The sequence below is a fragment of the Pseudopipra pipra genome, chromosome 8, assembly GCF_036250125.1.
Source record: "Pseudopipra pipra isolate bDixPip1 chromosome 8, bDixPip1.hap1, whole genome shotgun sequence".
Classification (NCBI taxonomy): Eukaryota; Metazoa; Chordata; class Aves; order Passeriformes; family Pipridae; genus Pseudopipra; species Pseudopipra pipra.
The window spans coordinates 4,206,673-4,227,719 of NC_087556.1; the positions used below are offsets into that span (position 1 = coordinate 4,206,673).

Genomic DNA, 21,047 nt, shown 5'->3' on the forward strand with positions numbered 1-21,047 from the left:
TGAAGAGAGGTACAGAAACACCTCACGTTCCTGTCTGGCAGAGCCCAGCACTGTGGTGAGCTGACCTTCCTCTGCCACTGCTGCCTCTGGGAGTGTTCACACAGGCACTCCCAGCACCAGGGGCCATGGGCAGGTGTGGGGCTTACAGTGCTGACATCTGCTTTGGGGAACTCCACTGTCAAAACTTTATGACAAAAGCTGCACTTTTATCATAGAAACTAAATATTCTATTCACATTCTTATTCTTCCATCCCTGAAAAACTTTCTTGCTCATAAAAGTGTTTCTTCCTCGCTCTGTACCTTACTTTAATCACCAGCCCTTTTAAATTACTTTACAAAAATAGTTCAAGTCCAAACAAATGATCTAAGTTGGCTTGTTTACGCAGTTATTTTATTACTTTTGCATGTTCAAGGAATAAAGTTCTGTGTTCCCAAGGCATATGGGACACCCTGGCTGTTACAGCACTGGTTAAGGCTTCCAGGTGTGGAAGCCATGCCTGCTGCACCTGCAATGTCATGTACAGGTAGGTGGGCCATAAACCTCTTTCAGTCTTTCAAAACAACACTGCAGTGAGATCAAACAATTTCAGGATTCATTCCCAAACCAGAGCCCTCTAATGCTTCCGAACTTCCAACCCAGTCCTAGCATGGAGTTACTGTGTCCCCAGACATGCACGTGGATGAACTGAATGTCTCTCTAATATCCCGAGGGTCAGCAATACTGATTTTCTGGTTCATCAGTCACCCTGAGTCCCCTACTGAGACAGAGTGCTCAGTGCCATTACCAAAGTGTGACAAATGCATTTTTGGTTTTCTAAATGTTATTCCCGCAAAATGCAGACATTCTTCTAAATACATTTAACTGTCATTTCTCCCCTTAAATCTACCTATATCTGGATGGTTCTCATGAAATAAAATTACATCAGGTTGGCTAATTTTCCTCTCTTCTTCCTAACAGGAAGAAGAGTGCTTTATTTCCTTTTATTTATTTTTCCCCTGCTAATCAGAGAAGTCAAGTCCATGGCTTCTTCCACCTCTTCCTTCTCTTGTATTTCCTGTTACTGCACAGTCCCATACTGTAGTTCTACCCTGGGAAGGACTAGCCCAGAATCCGAGCCCAGGTACCACAGTGTACATCAAAAGCACCTCCACACAGCTCAGCCCAGTCACAGTTCTAATGAAACCGAGTGTTGAGGAGCTTTTCCCTCCCTCAGATGTGCAAGAGGCAACACAGGATCAGAAGAGACTGGCAGGATTTCATAAGCATCACTCACCTAAACAATGCAAAGCGTTGCCCAGATTTTCTGGGGCTTCGGTTTTCAGCTTTACCGGTGTTGAATACTTTTTATCTATTAATGGCTGCTTTTCACTTGGGGCCCTCCTCGTGTCTGGTTTCTTTTTCTTGGTGGCTCTGAGAGGCTCAGCCAACATCCGCACTTCCCTGGGGAATGCTGTGAGCACCTGGATGGCCCCGGCTTTGATCTTGGCTTCCAGGCCCTCTTCGGTGCCGAATTCATCTGTTTGTGAGATCTTGTACAGAGGCAGCACATGGAGCTGTTCATCACTCGGGATCACCCCCACGCTCCGGTTGTCTTCCTTCGTCAAGGTACAGACCTGGCAAGAGCAGGGACAGTGACAGGTGACCCCACAGACCCAGTGCTGGGAATACTGGGGCAGCCACCCCAGGCCTCACTGCCTGCTTGCATTTTACGGCCTCAGGGCTGTGGGGCTTTCAAATGCAAACATCTGACACACATTTTGTTTGATCTGTAATGACACAGAAAAGTTATTGGTACTTTAACAAGATCAAGGCACATGTCTTGGACAGGAAAAATGAAACTCTGGCTCAGCTTACACTACCCACAAATATATGCCAACCTTGGAAAATAATCTCAGCTGTAAATACAGTGTTAAATTCCTAAGCATTCCAATTATTTTTTAAATACATAAATACATCTTTGATGATCAGATTCATTTTTAAGGACTGTAAAATACAAAAAATTATTATTTTTGGACTGAAAAAGAAGTTTCTATGATCTAGAATTGGTTTTGGTTTTGGCTGGCAACTGAAAAAACCCACTGCAAACAGTTACTTATACTGCTCTACATTTTTAGCAAATCTCAGCTCTAACTCACTCCCTCTCTCAACACTTCCTTAAATTAACATCCCACTGTAATTAAGTCACAAGACTCAGGAAATATTCTGTTAGGCCACTGCCCTCCTTCCTGTCATTCTGGGTTGTGAGATCCTGGAGCCCAGGACAGTGCTGGTTACATCCAGTTTGATAAGGGCACATCAGAAATGGGTATAAATATTCCCACTTATTGCAACAGTTTCCTTATCACAATTGTAAGCTGAACACTTCCAGTGGTGCTGGAGTTCCAGCTGTTACTAACACTAACCCTTCCCCTTGAAAGCAGCACTCAAACCAGCAGGATTCCTGGTGTCACTCCCAAGGGATGGCGACAGCTCTGTGTGCCTTAGCACATGTACAGTCACCCTTTCCTGGGTTTAGCAGTGGCATTCCTAAGGGACCACTACATCATCTCACACTTCAGGTGAGCTGCTGCTTCACAGGAGTTACTAACTACACACACAAAGGAATACGAGCACCATCCAAGGATGGGATGATACTCCCTAAGTGGAAACATATCATTCCATCACTGTGTTGGCTGAATGCGATGCCTATCCTGAACAGTCAGTCCAATTTCCCAGGATCTTGTCACCATGCCTAAGATTCCGGGGGAGGAGAATTATATTGTTATTATTTAGGAGGGGAAAAAACAAAACATTTTTAATTTTACAGCACAGCTTTTGCATAAAGGCATCACACAGTTATTTCTAGAACACTGAAGTTGCAGAATTCCAAACTAAAAACCCTGGATCAATAAGGGGGTGGCTGGGGCTGCATCAATGGCTCTATGCAAAGCTTGGCAGTGGCAGAGCAGCAGCAGGAGGGGCTCTGAGGGGCAGACAAGGGGGAAGAGCTTTTGGGAGGCAGCTGGCAGGGTGAGGGAGGGCTCTGGGGGCAGCTGTAGCATGGCTGAGGTGCTGCTCCATGCGTACTCACCTCCGGGGCAGCCTCTGCACTACGGGAGAGTCAGAGAAAACAACCATTGTTCCATGAGCAGTGAACGGAGCTGCACCTCCAGACTCCCACACACCCCAGCCCAGCACCTTATCCCTGCTCCCACCTCGGCTGGGCACGGCAGGAACAGGCTGCCTGCAGCTCCTCTGTGGGGGAGCTGACCTGGATCCAAACCTGATCACTCAGTGGGGAAATTTTACAACTTGGAACAAGAGGGAAAATCTCCAAAGACAATTTGGTTTCTGCAAAGTTCAGTGAAATCTGGCTGAAATTTGCCAGCAGATTCCGAGTTACTTGGGAAAGGTGAGGGAGGGTCAGACATACAGAGAGCACAATTCCATATGACTGATGTTTCAGAAAGCCCAGCACAGCCTCCCCCTCTAAAATGAAATCAAAAGCAGTAATGAAATGAGCACTGAGGGGCCTGGCTCCCACTTGTTCTCATCAGGAACTGGGCAATTCCCACTTGTTTTTTAGAATACCATGTCCAGCCCGTGCCCAGTCCATGCACAAGTCCTGAAGATTCAATCTGGTCTCAATTATTTTGAAAACTGAGACCCTCATCCAGTTTGCTGTTCTAAATTTCCATGCAAAAGCCAACACCTTCCTTGGAACAGGAAAGCTGGAGAACTGTTTTGAGGAACTAAACATGATGAGGGCTGTAATATATTGACAGAACTATGGTGAAAGTATAGTCAACTCCAACACACCCTATATTAAATACCGAGTTAGAACACATAAAAAAATTAATGTATATCCAAAACTGTTAAAACCCTGAAGACCAGTACACCTACAGCCTAAATACCAAAAGAGCTATTTTATTATTTTATTATATGTAGAATTTCAAGGTGCCCCCATAATACATTTTAACATAAAAGTGAGGACAAAATGGCAAATGGGTAATTGAAAAATTAATGTTATGGGGAAACCAGCTACAAATGAAGGCTGTACATATAAGCCAGCATCTTACAGCTGAAGGTGGTAAGCCACTGAATGAGAAATACTTGCTTAAAAAAAAATTCCAGAATTCAAATCTGTGCAAAATATTCCATTAAGAAACTTAGAGAGAAGCTTTTTTGCTGAGAAGTCAAAAGCAACACTTTCCATTGGTACTGAAACTGTGCTGCAAACTGCCCAAAATTAAACCCGAACATGAGAAAACCATCAGCTCTGTTAAAGGCCATTTACAGGGTGAAGCTGCATATCCTGCTGCTCTGCTTTTTCCAGAACACGCAGCTAAATCATCCAGGATGCTCAAAGGCCACAGAAAATGCTGGCCAAGTGGTTTGTTTAGGTTTCCAGTTTCCAGTGTGTGTGGCGATCAAACCCATTACCTGTTTTGGGTTTAGTGATGTCATGGTGAAACTTGCGTATTTGTAAGACTTTATTATTAATTTCTTTTAAACTTGAAGTGCACGAGGAACTCAATGCAATTCCCTCCAGAGATCTCCAGAGAAACATCTGTAGCCACACAGCTCCCAGTGCATTATTCTGGGACTCTTTGATCTGCCTTTGTCCTCCTGAACCTCGCATGTAGAAATGATGGAGCCTTTTCCATTGTGTTGTAAGAACAGATGTTTTAAATTCAAGTTTCAGCAGGGCAGTCAAACAGCCTTTCTAAACCTTAAAGATGGAACCAAGTTTCCTACCCACAGCTCCCCTGTGCAGCTGGAGAGCAGAGTGGGTGTCCCTGGGCCCAGGTGCTGCTCCATCCTTGCCTGCCAGGACACACACAGACCTCTGGGCTTTTTCTGCAGCCGAGACAAACCGTGGAGTTCTGCTGGCCTGATCCACCCTGGACAGGTGTGTGCAGGCCAGGATTGGAGGTGGGATCCCCAGCTGTGTTTTCCTTTGAGCACTCTCTGCCTCCCAGGTGGTGGCACAGGTACAGCACACGAGCCGCTCTCTGGGCGCTCACAGGTTACCAACATGAACGTGAAATGTTTCTCCATTTTCACAATAAGAAAACTAGAAAACCCTTTACAGCCCAGAGGGTTTATCTTCTCTCCTCTTTGTTATAACCTGAAGCCCCAGCCTAAGCCTCTGGTTCTCCTGCAGCTCCCGAGGCAATGGCAATGTGGTGTAACCATGCAGAGACATCCTGTCAGCTCCTGCAAAGGCCTGGAGCCACGTGCTGTGACACAGCAGGCTGTCCTACAGAAGTACAAGAAGGGATGGGAACAGCAGAGGCTTTGAGATTTTATCCAAACTGGGAGCACTTAGTGGATGGATTGCTGATTGACACTACTTAGTTCTGCTGCCAGTAATAAACTACATATTGTAGCTGCCCTTGAAGCATAGATTTACCTTCCTGCCCTTCTTTCCAATGCCTCTGCAGTCTGTGTGGCTCCAGGGATTCCAGACAACTGCACTGGTCTCCCATTGCTCAGCCCCAGCCCACATCCCTGTCGGGTGAGAACAGTCCCAGCCAGGGCCTGCACAGCCTTTGTGCCACAGCAGTGACTGAAGGGCACGAGGAGTGTGATCCTTCTCAGCTAATCCAGTAAAGAAACAGCAGAACTTCCATTTCACAGACTCCATTAATAACTGTAAAGCTTCTCTCTGTGTTGCTCCTTTAGCTTCTATCCCCCAAGGAACACTGCCCCTGACACTGCAGCTGTCACGTACAGCTGGGCCCTTAGAGAACACAGAGATGACACAAGTGTCTGAGTAAAAATGAATGGTGTATTTATTGCCTTAAAGTTCTTAATAACAATTCATTGGCAAAAATTACTTTGACCTCTCTTAGCACATTAGTTTACATTTCTATAGGAATGTCAGGTGTGTTCTTTCTACTACAGAGCAAGCAGGGAACAGCAGTTTGTATTTTCAGCTTTCTACCAAAAGCAGCTCTGCTAAATTCAGGGCAAGACTCTGCTGGCCAGGGACAAAGTTCTGTCTCTCAGATCTCCAGTGATAATTACCAGTTAACAGTAATCCTCCATTTGGGTAAGTTAAGATGCACTGTTTTCTCTTGTTTTACAGAAGGCATTTCCAAAACTCTCTCACTGCTGAATGAGAGCCTGATTTATTTTCAGAGTCACATACAAAAAATGCAGCTGATCAAATACATACCTAGAAAAATCCAAGAATGCTTTTCTGAAGTTCTGGCAGAGGCAGTGGTGAGAAGTTATTACTGACAGCTCATTAGATAATATATTCTTCTAAGTGTAAACTCATTCGTTATCATTAACCTCACCCAAGTGTTTTGCTGTCTCTGGTTTAAGTAATCTGAATGGATTGTGGTTTTCCTTTACTTTGAGTGCCCTGCACAGCATTTCTTCCATACCTGTGGGCACCAATGACAAGGGGAGAACACAAAAAGGTGTCGCTTCCACCAACAGAACCAGCAGCATTCACCCATTTCACAAGGTATTTACTTGAACCTTCTTAGCCCAGAGGAGCTTTAGATTTTATAAATTAACCATTTTGTGTTGGAATAAGGAGAAAGGGAAGAAATCTTACCAAGTTGACAAGTGCACTTGTGTAGAGATTTTAAAATGTAAGGTGTGATGAGCAGTGAAAAAAAATCAATCAAATTACAAGACAAAACCAGTAAAGCCATGGATGCTTGAGGTTTTTAAGGTAGTGCAAATCATTCTCCTTCTCTCCATTACCAGATTATCAGAGCAGTCTGTGTGAGAGCTGTCACCTCAGGTGTTGTACTTGCACACACACTGCATTTTACAGACAAAATATGTCACAGTTATGTAAGTGACCCCTCCATCATTATGGCCAGTGATTTATAAGAAATCATCACATATTTTAAACTGACTCAGCAGCCCCAGAGCAGCTTCTGAACTAGACAGGACTTCAGGAGGTGACCAGACAGGTGCTGGGATCACACATACGAATTTCTTTTTGTGTTCTTACCACTACATTTCCTATGGCATTACCAGATTTGGTTATAAGCCAAAATTAGCAACCCTAATTTTGATTATCATCACAACAATCTAGACTGAAGCAAGCCCAGCGTGTTCTGCCACCCTGTCTGCAAAAAAATCAACATTTTTTGCTTTAGGCTCCCAGTCCATGTGACTGTAACTGTGACCCAGACAGAGAACAGATGCTGTGTCCTGTCCCCACAGCCCCAGCTCCCACAGATCACAGGGGATCTCCAGCTCTGATTCACCTTCAGTGTCCCAGTTCAAGCAGGTAAATTGGGTGTTAATACTTACAGCTTTTTCCTATTTACAAATAGCCCCTTGCTGCAAGTACATTGAAATAAAGAGCAATCACACCTAAATAAAGAGAACACAGGGATGCAGCAGTTATTTGTGAGTGAGCTACCCAATGAAAACCAGATTGCAAGGCATAGTTTTCAGCAGTTAAAATGATGTAGTAATGTTCTGCTAGACTGACAAAATTTGGCAGAACTTGATAGTAAGACAGTGGTAAGTTCTGGCCCATACAAAGACCTTACACAGTTGTAATGTTCCCTGATTCTGAGACAGAATTACTTGCAAACACACCCTGTACAATCCATAAAGTATCAACACCAAGGATAATCTGAAGCTGCAGTGACATCAAGTGATTACAGATAAATGTATTTGTTCCCCAATACAAAGGGCTTAATTGTTCCTCCAGCTGCTTCTGGCCATAACTTATGACTTCTCTGGGATCCAGTATGGCAGAATGAGTAGAAGACTTGGTTTCCATTTCATTTTGTCTTTTAACTTAATGGAAAATGAATGGAGCCCTTAAACTATTATTTTCAGAGCACCTGAGCTAAATTTCATCAAAGAGTATACCATGCAGTTTGTCTGACAAGGAGGCCTCATTTTCAAGTTTAGGATCTTCAAGGGCATTCAATTCCTACACTTCAGAAGCAATTTTGCAATGTATACTTCAACATTCTTATATAGAATATCCACACAGAAGAATGCTGGCAAAAATAATAGCCTCTTGAGGACTGACATTCCTGGTGAATTCCCAGACCTGCTTCCATACTTTAAAGGAACAGCCATTTGCTCACCTTACAAGCACACAATTAACATTAAACAACTGGCCCAGTCATTTCACTGCTCTTACATTCAAAAGCTGAATGTTAACTATAGGTGTAAATGCAACATTTTATTGCATCACAGCAACACTAAGTCAAATTGCATTTCCAAATTTTAAAAAAGACTGTTTCTAAAGTAGGCAGAGATTTGAGATAGATTTTTTTTCTAGATATCCATCCTTTGATAGAGAAGTTACTTGAATATTATCTGCACTGCTGTACAAGAAGTCACCCTCACTTTTAGAGCCCTGCAATGCTCCAGCTGCTCAGAGAACACTACCAGTTTTATCTTTGCTGCTTTGAGCTTGGCTTTCTGTATTTGTAAATGATCACTGATTTGAGTAATTCCCAACCCACTTTCTCACTGGCAGTCCAGCAAGGTGTTTGTACAACAGCCACACCCATCTGTGGGTTTCCCTTCCATGCTCACATTCAGTGATCACAGTGATCCCTGGCTCTGTGGGACAGTCCCTGAGCCAGCCCCATCCATACAGTGATCCCTGAGCCAGCCCCATCCATACAGTGATCCCTGAGCCAGCCCATCCATACAGTGATCCCTGAACCAGCCCCATTCATACAGTGATCCCTGAGCCAACCCCAGTCTGTACAGTGATCCCTGAGCCAGCCCATCCATACAGTGACCCCTGAGCCAGCCCCATCCATACAGTGATCCCTGAGCCAGCCCATCCATACAGTGACCCCTGAACCAGCCCCATCCATACAGTGATCCCTGAGCCAGCCCATCCATACAGTGATCCCTGAGCCAGCCCATCCATACAGTGATCCCTGAGCCAGCCCATCCATACAGTGACCCCTGAACCAGCCCCATCCATACAGTGATCCCTGAGCCAGCCCATCCATACAGTGATCCCTGAGCCAACCCCAGTCTGTACAGTGATCCCTGAGCCAGCCCATCTATACAGTGATCCCTGAGCCAGCCCCATCCATACAGTGATCCCTGAGCCAGCCCCATCCATACAGTGACCCCTGAGCCAGCCCCATCCATACAGTGACCCCTGAGCCAGCCCCATCCATACAGTGATCCCTGAGCCAGCCCATCCATACAGTGACCCCTGAGCCAGCCCATCCATACAGTGACCCCTGAGCCAGCCCATCCATACAGTGACCCCTGAGCCAGCCCATCCATACAGTGACCCCTGAGCCAGCCCCATCCATACAGTGATCCCTGAGCCAGCCCCATCCATACAGTGATCCCTGAGCCAGCCCCATCCATACAGTGACCCCTGAGCCAGCCCATCCATACAGTGATCCCTGAGCCCGCCCTGTCCCTACAGCGGTGCCTGGCTCGGTGCCCAGCCCTGCCCAGCCGTACGTACCACGGTGCTGCCGTTGTGCATGTTGTGGGTGTCCTTGTGTGCGTGGGCACAGAAGTCGATGCAGGCCGTGACCCCGGAGAAGGGCCGGCCCGCCTGGCAGCCCAGCCGGCAGTCGGGGCCCATGTGCTCGTTCTCCACCTGCAAGGACAGTACACTACAGCTACTTGGGACTCAAAGGGAGGGGCTGGGAGCCCCAGGGCCACCACCTCCCTTGTGACAGAGTGAAGGCAGCCAAGAAGCCACAGTGATCAAAAAGCACATATTTCTCTATCAAACATGGAACGCTTCTGGCTGGATGTCAGCGAGATAATCAGGTCAGCCAGACTCTAAGTGTCTTGAAACAGTGAAACCAATTTATTTACAGTATTATCTCTGAGCCTTTGTCACCTGTGCCCAGCTCAGGCCACAAGTGAACTCCCAGTTCAAATCTGGAGGTGCAGTACATTAAAACCTGCCAAATGCCCCTGGAAGCAGCAGCTCCACAGCACCGCAAGGCCTGGGGCTGCTCCTTGGTTTGGAACCAAGCTGCTGCTCAGAGCTGAGTGTCACACACCTACCTGGTTCTGGAAAGCTTCCGGAGCAAGCTTCTTATACACTGGAGCCACATCAGTAGCCAACGTTTGCAAATTATTTTCCAGAAGTTCCTCCTGCAGAGAAAGGCAACATTCAGTGCTGGAGGTGGCTTTGAAAGCATCTCAGCCAGATGAGAGATGCCTGACAGCTCAGCCTCTGCCTCCTGTTTTATTAATCTGACTTCTGTCCTGCTGCCCTTTGTCACTAGCCATAAATGTCTACTTTTGCATGACCAAAACACCAAAATAGTTAGATATAAATCAACCAAATAACAGTGGAGGGTATCTGCTGGGGCAAAGAAACCCAACACAGGGGAACTCATTTCTGCATCAGTTCTGATATGTGTCAAGGAGGGAGGTATGTTCTACACAAAACCAGAGGACAAAACTCATAGCCCATTGTGAGCGGGGATGGAGCCTCAGGTCTTCTTGTAATGTTTTGCTTATAGGCCTTAATCCACATTGACACAGCTCTGCTAAAAGAAGCCCAGGTTTCCAATACATTTCCTTTAACTGTACGAGAAACTGCCAATTGCATTTAACACTCATTTCAGCTCTTAGGTCTTTTCTCAGAGGTACATTTCTCATACTGCAACAGAACTTTCACCAGGAACAGTTGTTAAGTCTTTTGTTCTTTGGAGGTGCAAAACTCAGGACCTTATGGAAATACCTACAAGATTTGGAAATAGTATTCCTTTCCTTAGGCAAAGCCATATAAACTCAGAATTAGCTAGGTGGGTTTGTATGGCAGCATCACATTTAAATTCTTATTTATAGACACAATCTCCAAATTCTTATCCTAAGTTTTTGCTTTTCCAGAAAAATCACCAACCAACTGGTGACAGACACACTTTGTTTTCCTCCAAGGACCAGGCTTTGAGACACAACCACCTGTGTCTTCAGTTTTGCATTGTGTGGAAATGCAAAAACCAACAGCAGATTTTGTTCAAAAAAACCCAAACCCACTTGTCCCCATACCCTGTAAACACCAGTGTACAGAAGACTCACTTTTTTCCATGCAGTGTTCCCTTACAAGACAATACTGTATTTTTAACTCACACCACAGCCAGTTCATCAGCTGGAAACGCTGCCACAAGGGTTTCTGAACTGCACTGAAGGTTACATATCCTTCATTATCTGTCCTAAGTACCATTCTTACCTTTAACTCATCTCACTCCATACAGTGCTTCAAATGATCCAAGTCTTTCTGGACTTTCAACTATCTTTTTCTCAATTTGCTTTCTTAATTGAAAATTTAATTTTATTAATACTTCCTAGATTTATGTCATCTGCAAAATCATCAATAACCAGTATTTAGCTAAAAGAAGTACCTGCTAGAAAAAATAATGCCAAAAACAAGTGTGCCACTGAGCCTGCTCTGACCACAGACCTCCTGGAGCTGCCTCAGCTCTGTGTTTCCTTAGACACACAGGGAGGTTCTGCCTTGGGGGGTTCCCCAGCTAATTCAAAGCATCCCAAACCTACAGAGGACATGCCTGCACAGAATGCTCCATGCCCAGCATTAGACAGAGGGAGAACCTGAACACACAGGGAATGGCAAAAGACAGAGAAGGAACAGGATTCCTAAAATAAAAGAAGCCAAATAAACACATTTTTCTATAAACAAAGCTTATAAAACAATTCCCTCTTGAGACAAGCAAGGCTGGGTTTGGCCTGTTCTGCCTTCAGCTCACAACACCTTTATTCCTTCTCCATGAAAATATTTTCAGAGTAAAACACTAATGGGGTTGGGTTTTTTAGATGTTCGTTACTTCACATAATCCATCATTAATTTCTGTGCTGCCTCAACCTTTGTGACATCACCGACACTCCTAACCAGCAATTAACAGAATCACTTCACTGCATCGTGTTTTAGTGTATCCATTCCTTCAAAACCATTTAAAAAATATGCTGGCCACAATAAAAAAAAAAACACACAGTTTATTCTTGGTGACAGAGGAAGCCCAGGCTGTCAGCTGGTCCTACAAAAGTGGGAAAGCAGTTGTACCTTGGGGTTGCACATTTTCTGTGCCAAGGCAGAAGCCCTGAAGGTCTGAGCTACAGGCTTGGTCCTTAGAGAAACCCTCGAGCTGTGTTTTACACTTCTGAAGAGTGAACGTTTCACACAGGTTAGACAGGGAGCTAAACATGCAGAAAAGCATTTAAGGATAATTTTAGGGTATTTAAATACATAAGTGACACTGAGTTTTCACCCAGTGGAATAATGATTCTAAATACTACAGTTAAAAAAACTGCACTGGCTGTGTGTCTGTGATAAGCTCTGCACACATGTATGAGAGAGAAGGGGGTGAAAACCCAGAGATTTTACTCCCAGTTCTGAAAATCACCAGAAGATGTGTTTGGAGGGGAAAAAAAAAAAAGAAATCTTACTTGCTTAGGGTCATCAGTGAGAAGCCTAAACTTCCTGGGGTTTTTGCTCCTGGCAAACTTACAGCCATTGAAATACATACTCCATGAACAGCCAAATGAGAACGATGCTCCACAAGTTTCTGGGTCAAGTCCTTGACATGCACAAGTACGACTAGGAAAGGAAATAAAGACAGTCGGGTCAGCTGGCAACAGAGCTCTTGGGTCTGGGGTTTTTTAGGTCAATGCTATTTGCTGTTTCTTTTATAATACAGAGCATAAAACAAAGGAATTTATAAAATACATGGCTTAACCAGATATTTTCTGTTAAGGAAATATTCATGTGTAGAGGGCTGACTTTTCTCCCCAGGAAGACAGACTCAACTCCCACAAGACCTAATTCTGGGAAATAAATACTCAGTCACAGCTCTATAAATAGACCCGTGCTACTTTCATTTTGAATTCTCCAGCTGGATAACCCTTTTATCCAGGAAAGTAGCCCTGCAACTAAAGGTTACCCCTAAATCCAATAGTTATTGTGTTATGTGCAGCAATAGCATTAACTCCAAATTGATCTGACTTTCAAAGTGGACTCTAAGAACACAAGCATTACATTCAGGTCCCTGTACAGCTATGAGTCTGTGAAGTGTGAGCTACAGAGAAATCAGCACAAAGGCAGCACTGCACTTACAATATATTCTTATTAAACAAACTCAAATCCTCTCGGAGGCACAGAGAGGGAGATCCTGGGTTCAGGATCACGTCTGTTTTAACAAGCGCAATCCCACGTTGGTGGCAGCTCTTTGAGCCTGGTGGGTGTGCAGAGGGCACCCGGGGCAGCGTGCACAGAGCCAGGAGAGGAGCTCACGGCCACCCCCTCCCTGGGCACGGCACGTACAGCTCCCACAGAGCCAGGAACGAGGTGTGACACGAGTGACAGCCGGTGGTTTGGGATTTGTGCATCCTTGTCCAGGTGAAGTGCTGCGTTGGCAGGCTGTCCCCGCAGAGCCCAGGCAGCCCCAGAAGGAAGAAGGGACTCACTCCTCGTTGAGCGCGCACCGGCGGCTCGTGGGGCAGCCGTACTTGCGCAGGCTCTGCGTCAGCTCCTTGTACAGAGTGTCCGCCAGCAGGTGGGGGATCCCCTCCCAGGCCAGGATCAGGATCACGATCACGGCCGTCTGGCAGTGGTGGCCCGCCCGCTGCCGCACCAGGCACAGCAGCTTCTCCTCGTCGCTGCTCCTGCGGATCACCTGCAACAACCACGGGGTTACTCTGGGAACAAACACCTCCTCAGCTGCTCCTCTCTGGGATGGGTGAGGCCCAAAAAGCAAGGAATACTGCTGCCCAAAGAGTGCCCATCGGCAGGCGGGACTGCGTCACACTCAGCCCTGGGTAGAACAGGGTTTTGTGTTGCTTTCTTACCTGCAGGAGAGACAGCAGCGTATTTGACAGGGGGAGGAGTATTTTAGATCTTGTACACATGCAATAAAGGAGATTCATTAAAAGGCAAATAACCTCTGGAAGGAAACAATCCTGAGACAAGAGATCCACTAAGAACCCAACAGTTACTCTGAAAATAAGGCAGAAAGTACAGTGCCAAACCCCAGAAGGCAGGTGTGTGAAAGCACACCAGTAAGGCACACGTGTTAGGACAGCTACCAGTGTTAGAGATCAGTACCCAGGATGGTCCTCACCTTGCAAATATAAGAAAGCAATGAAAACAGTTTGTGTTCTTAGTGAAGGAAACAATGGGATTTTTCACAACATATCCCTAGACTACCTCCATTAAAGCTCTCAGAGTGGTGAAGCTGTTACTGACCTGCATGACGTACAAAGCCATCTTTGGCAACCTTATCCTTCAAACACAGAGACTAATCAGTGTGGAACAGTACAATACACCACTAGATAAAAAGGGGGAAAATTATCAAAGAACTAGACAATCCTACTCCCACATATTTAGGGCTTTGCCATAAACTGGAAGTCACATTTAAGACCGCCAAAAAAAGCAGTAAGGCTAGGTATTATAGAATATGGTCTCTGAAAATACATTTATTTATTCTTCCAACACGTTTTAGGCAGCATGGCCTGTTCAAGGCCTCCAGCAAAGGTGTCAGTGCTCCAGTGTGAAGCTCCAACCCCCTTAGGCAGTAGAGGCTCCATCCTCCTCCTCAGCTGGGCACCTGCAGGGTTCTTGCTGTGTGAGCACCAGCCCCTGCACTGCAGAGGCCTCTGCCAGCTCCATCTCAGCACTGGCTCTGGGCAAGCAGGGCTGGGCCTTCCCCCAGCCCCCTCTCCACCCACAGAGCTCCTACACAGAACAGCCCCAGTCATGGACGAGAAAAGCAGGAAGGCAACGGTTCCCTTTCTCTTGGAATACCTCCAGATATCCGAGTGTTCAGGCAGATTCCCCCTTGGACTGATGTCAAAGCTGCTGTGCTGCCAGATGTGCAGCTGTCACTCATGTGTGACCCCTGCCCTGATCACCTCTGAATATCTAAATCATCTGAACTCCTGGAAAGCAGGGACAAAAGCACACCTGCAGTTCATCTGCCAATGAAAAGGGCTGCAGCAGATGAACAGCTGGAGAGGGCACCTGTGCAGGCTGAGCAGGGAGAGCAAGCTTAGAGTTCATTTGTGTCAAGAGAAAGTATCACCCTTCTAAAGCTGATCATGCACTCTTACAATCAGCCTTGGGCTTCATGAGAAAATGAGTGGCTCTGATACACCATTCCTGACAAGGAGTCTTGGTTCTGACCAACCTACTGACTGACAGGTCAGTATGTCTTATAAGGAAAGAAAAATAATCCAACTCATTTACATTTAAGTGAAGTTGGCAGCAAGTCTGTTAAGGCTGATCCACAATACAGGTTATTCATGTAAAAGTTTTACATTCCTGAGGCAGCAGTTCCTTCTACCCAGAAGAACAATTTAATTTTGTTACTCAGTGTGAAGTGATGCTTTTACTCTTTTTTTTCTCTTATTTCTAGACTAACCCAAATAACACAGTCTGGTACTGTACAATGTCAGGTGCCTTTTTTAAGTTCTCATGTAGCTCTAAACTGGAAAAACACAGTCCAGGAAAAATGACAAAGGAACACAAAGGAAATTTATAGTTTCCTTAAAACTAAGACCACACTTTCCTGCAGTTAAATGTAGCTGGAATTGGCTTCATTGTGCATACTGTAGAGAATGCAATACTCTTATTGCATCCAAAACCATTTTACAATCCACCACCTTCTGGGCCACAAAGGCAAGTTCATGTATTTTTTAGTTGTGTGAATTTTACGTCTCTGGGTCAGTTACATCATCTACTCATTGGATCCTTTTGTTCCCAGAGATCAGCCCTTCTCTCACCTGTCACTGAGCTGGGGTGGTTCCTGAGGTGGAGCTGGAGCCACTCTGCTTCCCCAGAGGAACTGAGGATGCCCTCCCAGAGCAGTAAATGAACTGAGCCTCTCCTGTGCAATAACTCAACCCACAGCAATGCCACACTCGGGGTACAGAAAAAGCACTTTTGAGCAGGACAGCTGAACTCCAGACTGGGGACAATGCACAAATCAGCTGGCAAACCTCGTGTCCAAAGGTTTTGGGTATTACTCATGATTTCTGTGATGTAGTTAACAACAGTGATAAAGTAAATCATTTAATACTTCAGTTTGTTTAATTTTGGTCCCTAATGCATTTACAAGGAATGAGAAAGTAAGCATTTGTTAAGCAGAAGAACTTAAAAGCTACATTTTTAGAATGGGAAAATAAAACTTTTCCTCTGCAATTACTTTTCCACACAAGCTAACCATGACTTCTGAGTGACTCACACAGAAAAATAACATGATCAACAAAACAGACTTGAACAAGTCTGTGCAGCATTATGTAACACTTACATGCAGCGAGCAAGAGGACAAGAGGAAACGGCCTCAAGTTGCCCCAAGGAAGGTTTAGACTGGATCTTAGGAAAAATTTCTTCCCAGAAAGGACTGTCCAGCCCCAGCACAGGCTGCCCAGGGCAGTGGTGGAGTGCCCATCCTTGCAGGGATTTAAAAGACTGTAGGTGTGGTGTTCAGGGCTGTGGTTTAGTGGTGGCCTTGGCAGTGACGGGTTAATGGCAGAACTCAATCTTAGAGGTTGTGTCCAGCTTAAATGATTCTGTAATGGCATGGTCAGGTTTTTGCAGGTATGTAGGGCCACATTCCCCCTGAACTCATTTCAGCAACCACCGAATGTCATCAGTACTAAGTATCCATCAAGACCCCCACATTAACAATGAATACTGTTTCAGCTGTACTTCAGGAAAGGAACAGGACCTACCAAACTCCTCCACATGCTCCATCAGTACCCACCAGCCCTGCTCTGCACTCACACTAACTGGCATGAAGTTCCCTGCTGCCACTCCCTCCCCTGTGTGCCAACACAGCCATGTCTAAGGCAAAAGGGAACACCAAAACGGGACTCAGCTCCTTCCAAAGAGCCTCCTTACACACACATATTGGACACACAGCACCACCAGGACCATCCTTGGAGGTGCTGATTTGGGCAGGACACTCAGTTGTTTTGATCACTCTCAAACCCTTGTTTTGCCCATCCCTCTGGTGCTGGAGTTGTGCCCCCACCAGTACCACATCCTGCATTCCTATGGCTGTCCAGGTGTCCTTGTTGATGTGCACACCAAGGGAAGGCACCAACTCAAGTGATTCATTTTCTCAGCTAGCCCAGGTATTCCCAGGTGGCAGGAGCTGAGAACATGAGCAAGCCTTCGACGTGTCCCACAGCCAGGTGGGACACAATCAGCAGCTATTCTGGCAACATACCACAGCTAAACCTCTGTGCTACAAGCCACAAAGGCCTAAGCTTCCCAAAATTTCTTACCAGAAAGCACGAGCCAAATGCTATGGCAGGTTTATTGAAGAGGTGCCCTACGCAGTAGAATTTCCTCCAGCAATTTAGCTGTGGGATACCCATGAAGAAAAGTTAGATTTTTCACACCTTGCATACAAGGAGAGTGAAAAGGATGCTAAAAATTCAAAAATACAGTAACAGGATGAGGTCAGAAGAGCACAGTTCGGCCTTATCATGATCTTGAGAGTGACAAACAGCAGTTGCCTCTGGATGTGCAGCAAGAGAGGCACTGGGATGCAGAGATGCTTCCCAGCAAAGCCAGGCACCTGCCAGCCAGCCACCCACCAGCAGCTCGGGGGACAACTCTCCCCCTGCTTTCCAAGCACTTGCCTTTTGTGCATTTCTCCACTCACTTCTAAATCCATGCAGCATTTTAACCACCCACTACGTTCCCAGGAAAGCTTAATTACAGACCATGTGACAGAAAAAACATGACCCTTCCTTGGTGCTGAGCTCACCCCCTGCCAGCACCCTCTAGTTTAGCTCCAGGACGAGACTGGAGAACACAGCTCCATGCCACTGGACACTTCAGCAGCTCTGCCTTCTCCCTTCCCTCTCTGCCAGCCTGACCAGTCTGCACCTCCATCTGTCCTTCCCAGTCCTGCTGTGCTTTCCTGGGGGATCAGACTGACAGGATCCCAACCAGGGGGGGCAGCACCTCTCACAGAGGCACAGCTATGTTCCAGGTTTTCTCTGTTCCTCCCCAGTAGTTCTCACCAGTTTCTTCTGCAGTTTCCATCACAACTGGACAATGAAGCTTTGTCTAACAAACCATCATCTCAAGCAGTAACAACCCAGTGTCCACCACTGAGTACATGGAACTAGAACACTGCTTTTTGTGTGACTTTACCGAGTGATTTTTATCTTTTATTTTCAGTGGCCATTCAGTCAGGATCAGAATTCGTGATGTCTGTCCTTGCTCTTTGTTATCCTGAACGATGCTGTATCAGCAGCACTTTGGCACTGCAGCATCTCCTGCTTTTTCAAACCATTTCTGGATGGATTGCAATGAACAATCAGTAAAGGCACACTGTCAATAAAAGCTCCTCCAGCTGGTCCAGCTCCTTAGCAGGAGCTCTAGAACAAGGGATAAGTCCACAGTGAGTAAGAATGCCCCCAGCCATGAGCCAGCCTGTCCACATGAGCATGGACACGCCTTGGGAAGTAGCTCAGTCCAACTGCAGAAGCTCCATGTACCAGATGCTGAATTCCCCCAGGGATGAGAAAATAACTTTCCAATTACAATCATCAGAAAGAGTTGTGTTAACTTCAACATGATTTAATCCAGACACCACTAGCAAAGAGCACTAAATTTTAATTGTGAGTTAAAAACACTGCTATAAATTACTGAATAACCCCTCCCAAACAACAGCACCAACAAAAAGGTACTTTTAGGGTTTTTTCACCTCCATGTGGTTCCACTGCAGTATTTCCTCCAGCCCATTCTGAATTTCTTTAGTCAAATAACTGTGTCTTCTTTGCAGGATATCAGTAGTTGATTTGAAAGTGAGAATATATTTAGCTGTTCCCTGTAATTTCCTGGAACAGGAGACTCCTTAAGCACACTGTGGCTCCCAGTTTTCTAACCTGCAGATTTTGCCTCTGTACAGAGTCCGTGTATGGAGACCTCTGCTGAGCTCCAATTCCCTAATAACCTACACCAGGGTGCTGGTCACACCTGCTGCTGTTCACCTTAACACAGCTTTTCTCTTTCATTTTTATTCTATTAAAATATTTGAGTCATTCTTCATGTTAAACAATACTAAAATGCTTTTATTTACTTCCTAAACCACACAAATGTTTCTAATAATTCTGAATCTCAAAGTATTGCAGCACTTGAAGAATGGCTGTACTTTGGATGATATTCCAAGCACTTTTGTCCCAGATAAGCTCCTCTAAGCCTGCTCAGCTACACACACTAACCTGTTACAACACTAAGGCAAGAAAAGGATACTCTAATACAACATTGTCCAAAAAGGTGAACAAAACCCCCATGAACCACCCTCTCCATCTGCTAAAATTCATTTCCTTCCAGTCTTCTCCTATGGAGAACATGATTTAACCATAAAGATAATTCAGTAAATGAAATAAAAGCATGAAGTACAGTAAGCTGTTTGAAGCAGAATGGAACTGCACATCCTTCCTGGCTGTCCAAGATACAGCCAGTCCAGCAGAATTTGAAGTCCTTTTTAAATCTATTGCAAGAATTCCCCACTCTTATGTCCCAAGAACATGACAGTTCCACTGTCCCCTCCCTCACAGGCATCAGAACCTCCAGACCACATCACTGCCAAGCAGGACACAGCAAATGAGCATCAGACAGCTTGTTTCCTTGAATAAATCACATCTCTTCTAATACTAACAACAGCTGATTTGTAGAGAGCCACGGCAGGAGTAACTTCTCAGTTTTCTCACTTTCTCAACTCAAACCAAACTAGCAAACTGCAAAAAATATGTGTCTGTAGAAGAGTTTATTGTTATTATGGCTCACTCAGCATTCCACAAATTGTAGTTTCTGGTATTTAGCTACAAATTCCCATCAGTTCAATGATCTAGAAAATCTTGATTGGAACAATGGGCTATCTAAGCATTACTTTCAAAACATTAATTTCAGTGGCTAATATCAGGTTTGTGTCTGTCCAGGACTGTAATTTCAAGTGTAACAATTTTGAAAGTATTTGTAATGAGGTTTTTTATCTATCTTTATTCTACCCCTGGGTTTTTTTATATGGCCTACTAATAAACAGACAACATCAAGAAAATAAAGATCTGTCAAGCTATAAATAATAAAAAAAAATAAATCAAAAGAGGCCAACAGTACACAAGAATTTAAGAAACTACTTGCAAAAGGCATAAGAGCCCCATAATACTGTATTTTCAAACAAACTGGGGCCATCAGCAGTTTAACAGAATCTAAAACGTGAGATCATCCAAATGTTACAAAAAATAATCAAAAAACCCTCAACTAACAACAACAACAAAAAATCATTCAAAAAAGAGAAGGCTCAAGATGGTCAGACAAGAAGTTTGGGAAGATTCCCATGTCAGAAACCTTCACAGGGACAGCCAAGGACTTTTTCTGAAGTTTAAAGCCCTGTGGTTAAGGGACAATAGTAAAAGTGGTTAGAGGACAAGAGTAAAAAAAAGAATCCAAACCCAAACACCTGAGTCCCCCAAACAGCAGTTATCTGCCAAGTTCAGATGATATCCAAAGAAACTCAAGGAAGAAACAACTGGAGTATTAAATGTGATGTGCACTGTCTTGATTTATTATTACTGGAGAGCCTCGAGATTCCCAAGAGGATACAGCTTCGTAAAAGTCCCTGGAAGAACTCAGTGCGGGACAGGGCCGGGATCAGTCCGTGATCCCTGGTGCACGTGGGGCAGGGCCGGGATCAGTCCGTGATCCCTGGTGCATGTGGGGCAGGGCCGGGATCAGTCCGTGATCCCTGGTGCACGTGGGGCAGGGCCGGGATCAGTCCGTGATCCCTGGTGCATGTGGGGCAGGGCCGGGATCAGTCCGTGATCCCTGGTGCATGTGGGGCAGGGCCGGGATCAGTCCGTGATCCCTGGTGCACGTGGGGCAGGGCCGGGATCAGTCCGTGATCCCTGGTGCACGTGGGGCAGGGTCGGGATCAGTCTGTGATCCCTGGTGCATGTGGGGCAGGGCCGGGATCAGTCCGTGATCCCTGGTGCACGTGGGGCAGGGTCGGGATCAGTCTGTGATCCCTGGTGCATGTGGGGCAGGGCCGGGATCAGTCCGTGATCCCTGGTGCATGTGGGGCAG

General features: G+C 45.5%; 1 protein-coding gene and 1 long non-coding RNA gene across 10 annotated transcripts in view; one reads left to right on the forward strand and one right to left on the reverse strand.

The window, feature by feature from the left end:
- The window catches only part of LOC135417799 (uncharacterized), a 55,199-nt gene that overhangs the window by 18,880 nt on the left and 15,272 nt on the right, over window positions 1-21,047 (forward strand). The window contains exon 4 of one of the 4 annotated variants that reach the window (XR_010432211.1): window positions 6,075-19,049. The exons of 1 other annotated variant lie outside the window; for it this stretch is intronic. This is a non-coding gene — a long non-coding RNA (uncharacterized LOC135417799). Of the gene's footprint in view, window positions 1-4,501; window positions 5,385-6,074; window positions 19,050-21,047 lie in introns of those variants that run through there. 2 more of the 4 variants (XR_010432209.1, XR_010432208.1) reach the window with 2 other exon arrangements.
- Window positions 1-21,047, reverse strand: part of TET1 (tet methylcytosine dioxygenase 1) — an 81,946-nt gene that overhangs the window by 12,625 nt on the left and 48,274 nt on the right. For 5 of the 6 annotated variants that reach the window (XM_064662273.1, XM_064662271.1, XM_064662275.1 and 2 more), the window contains 5 exons: window positions 13,409-13,617; window positions 12,392-12,542; window positions 9,986-10,075; window positions 9,429-9,566; window positions 1,275-1,614 (listed from right to left, as the gene is read on the reverse strand). In XM_064662273.1, coding sequence (XP_064518343.1) covers window positions 1,275-1,614; window positions 9,429-9,566; window positions 9,986-10,075; window positions 12,392-12,542; window positions 13,409-13,617 — 928 coding nt within the window. The remainder of the gene's footprint in view (window positions 1-1,274; window positions 1,615-9,428; window positions 9,567-9,985; window positions 10,076-12,391; window positions 12,543-13,408; window positions 13,618-21,047) is intronic. The other variant, XM_064662274.1, reaches the window with a different exon arrangement.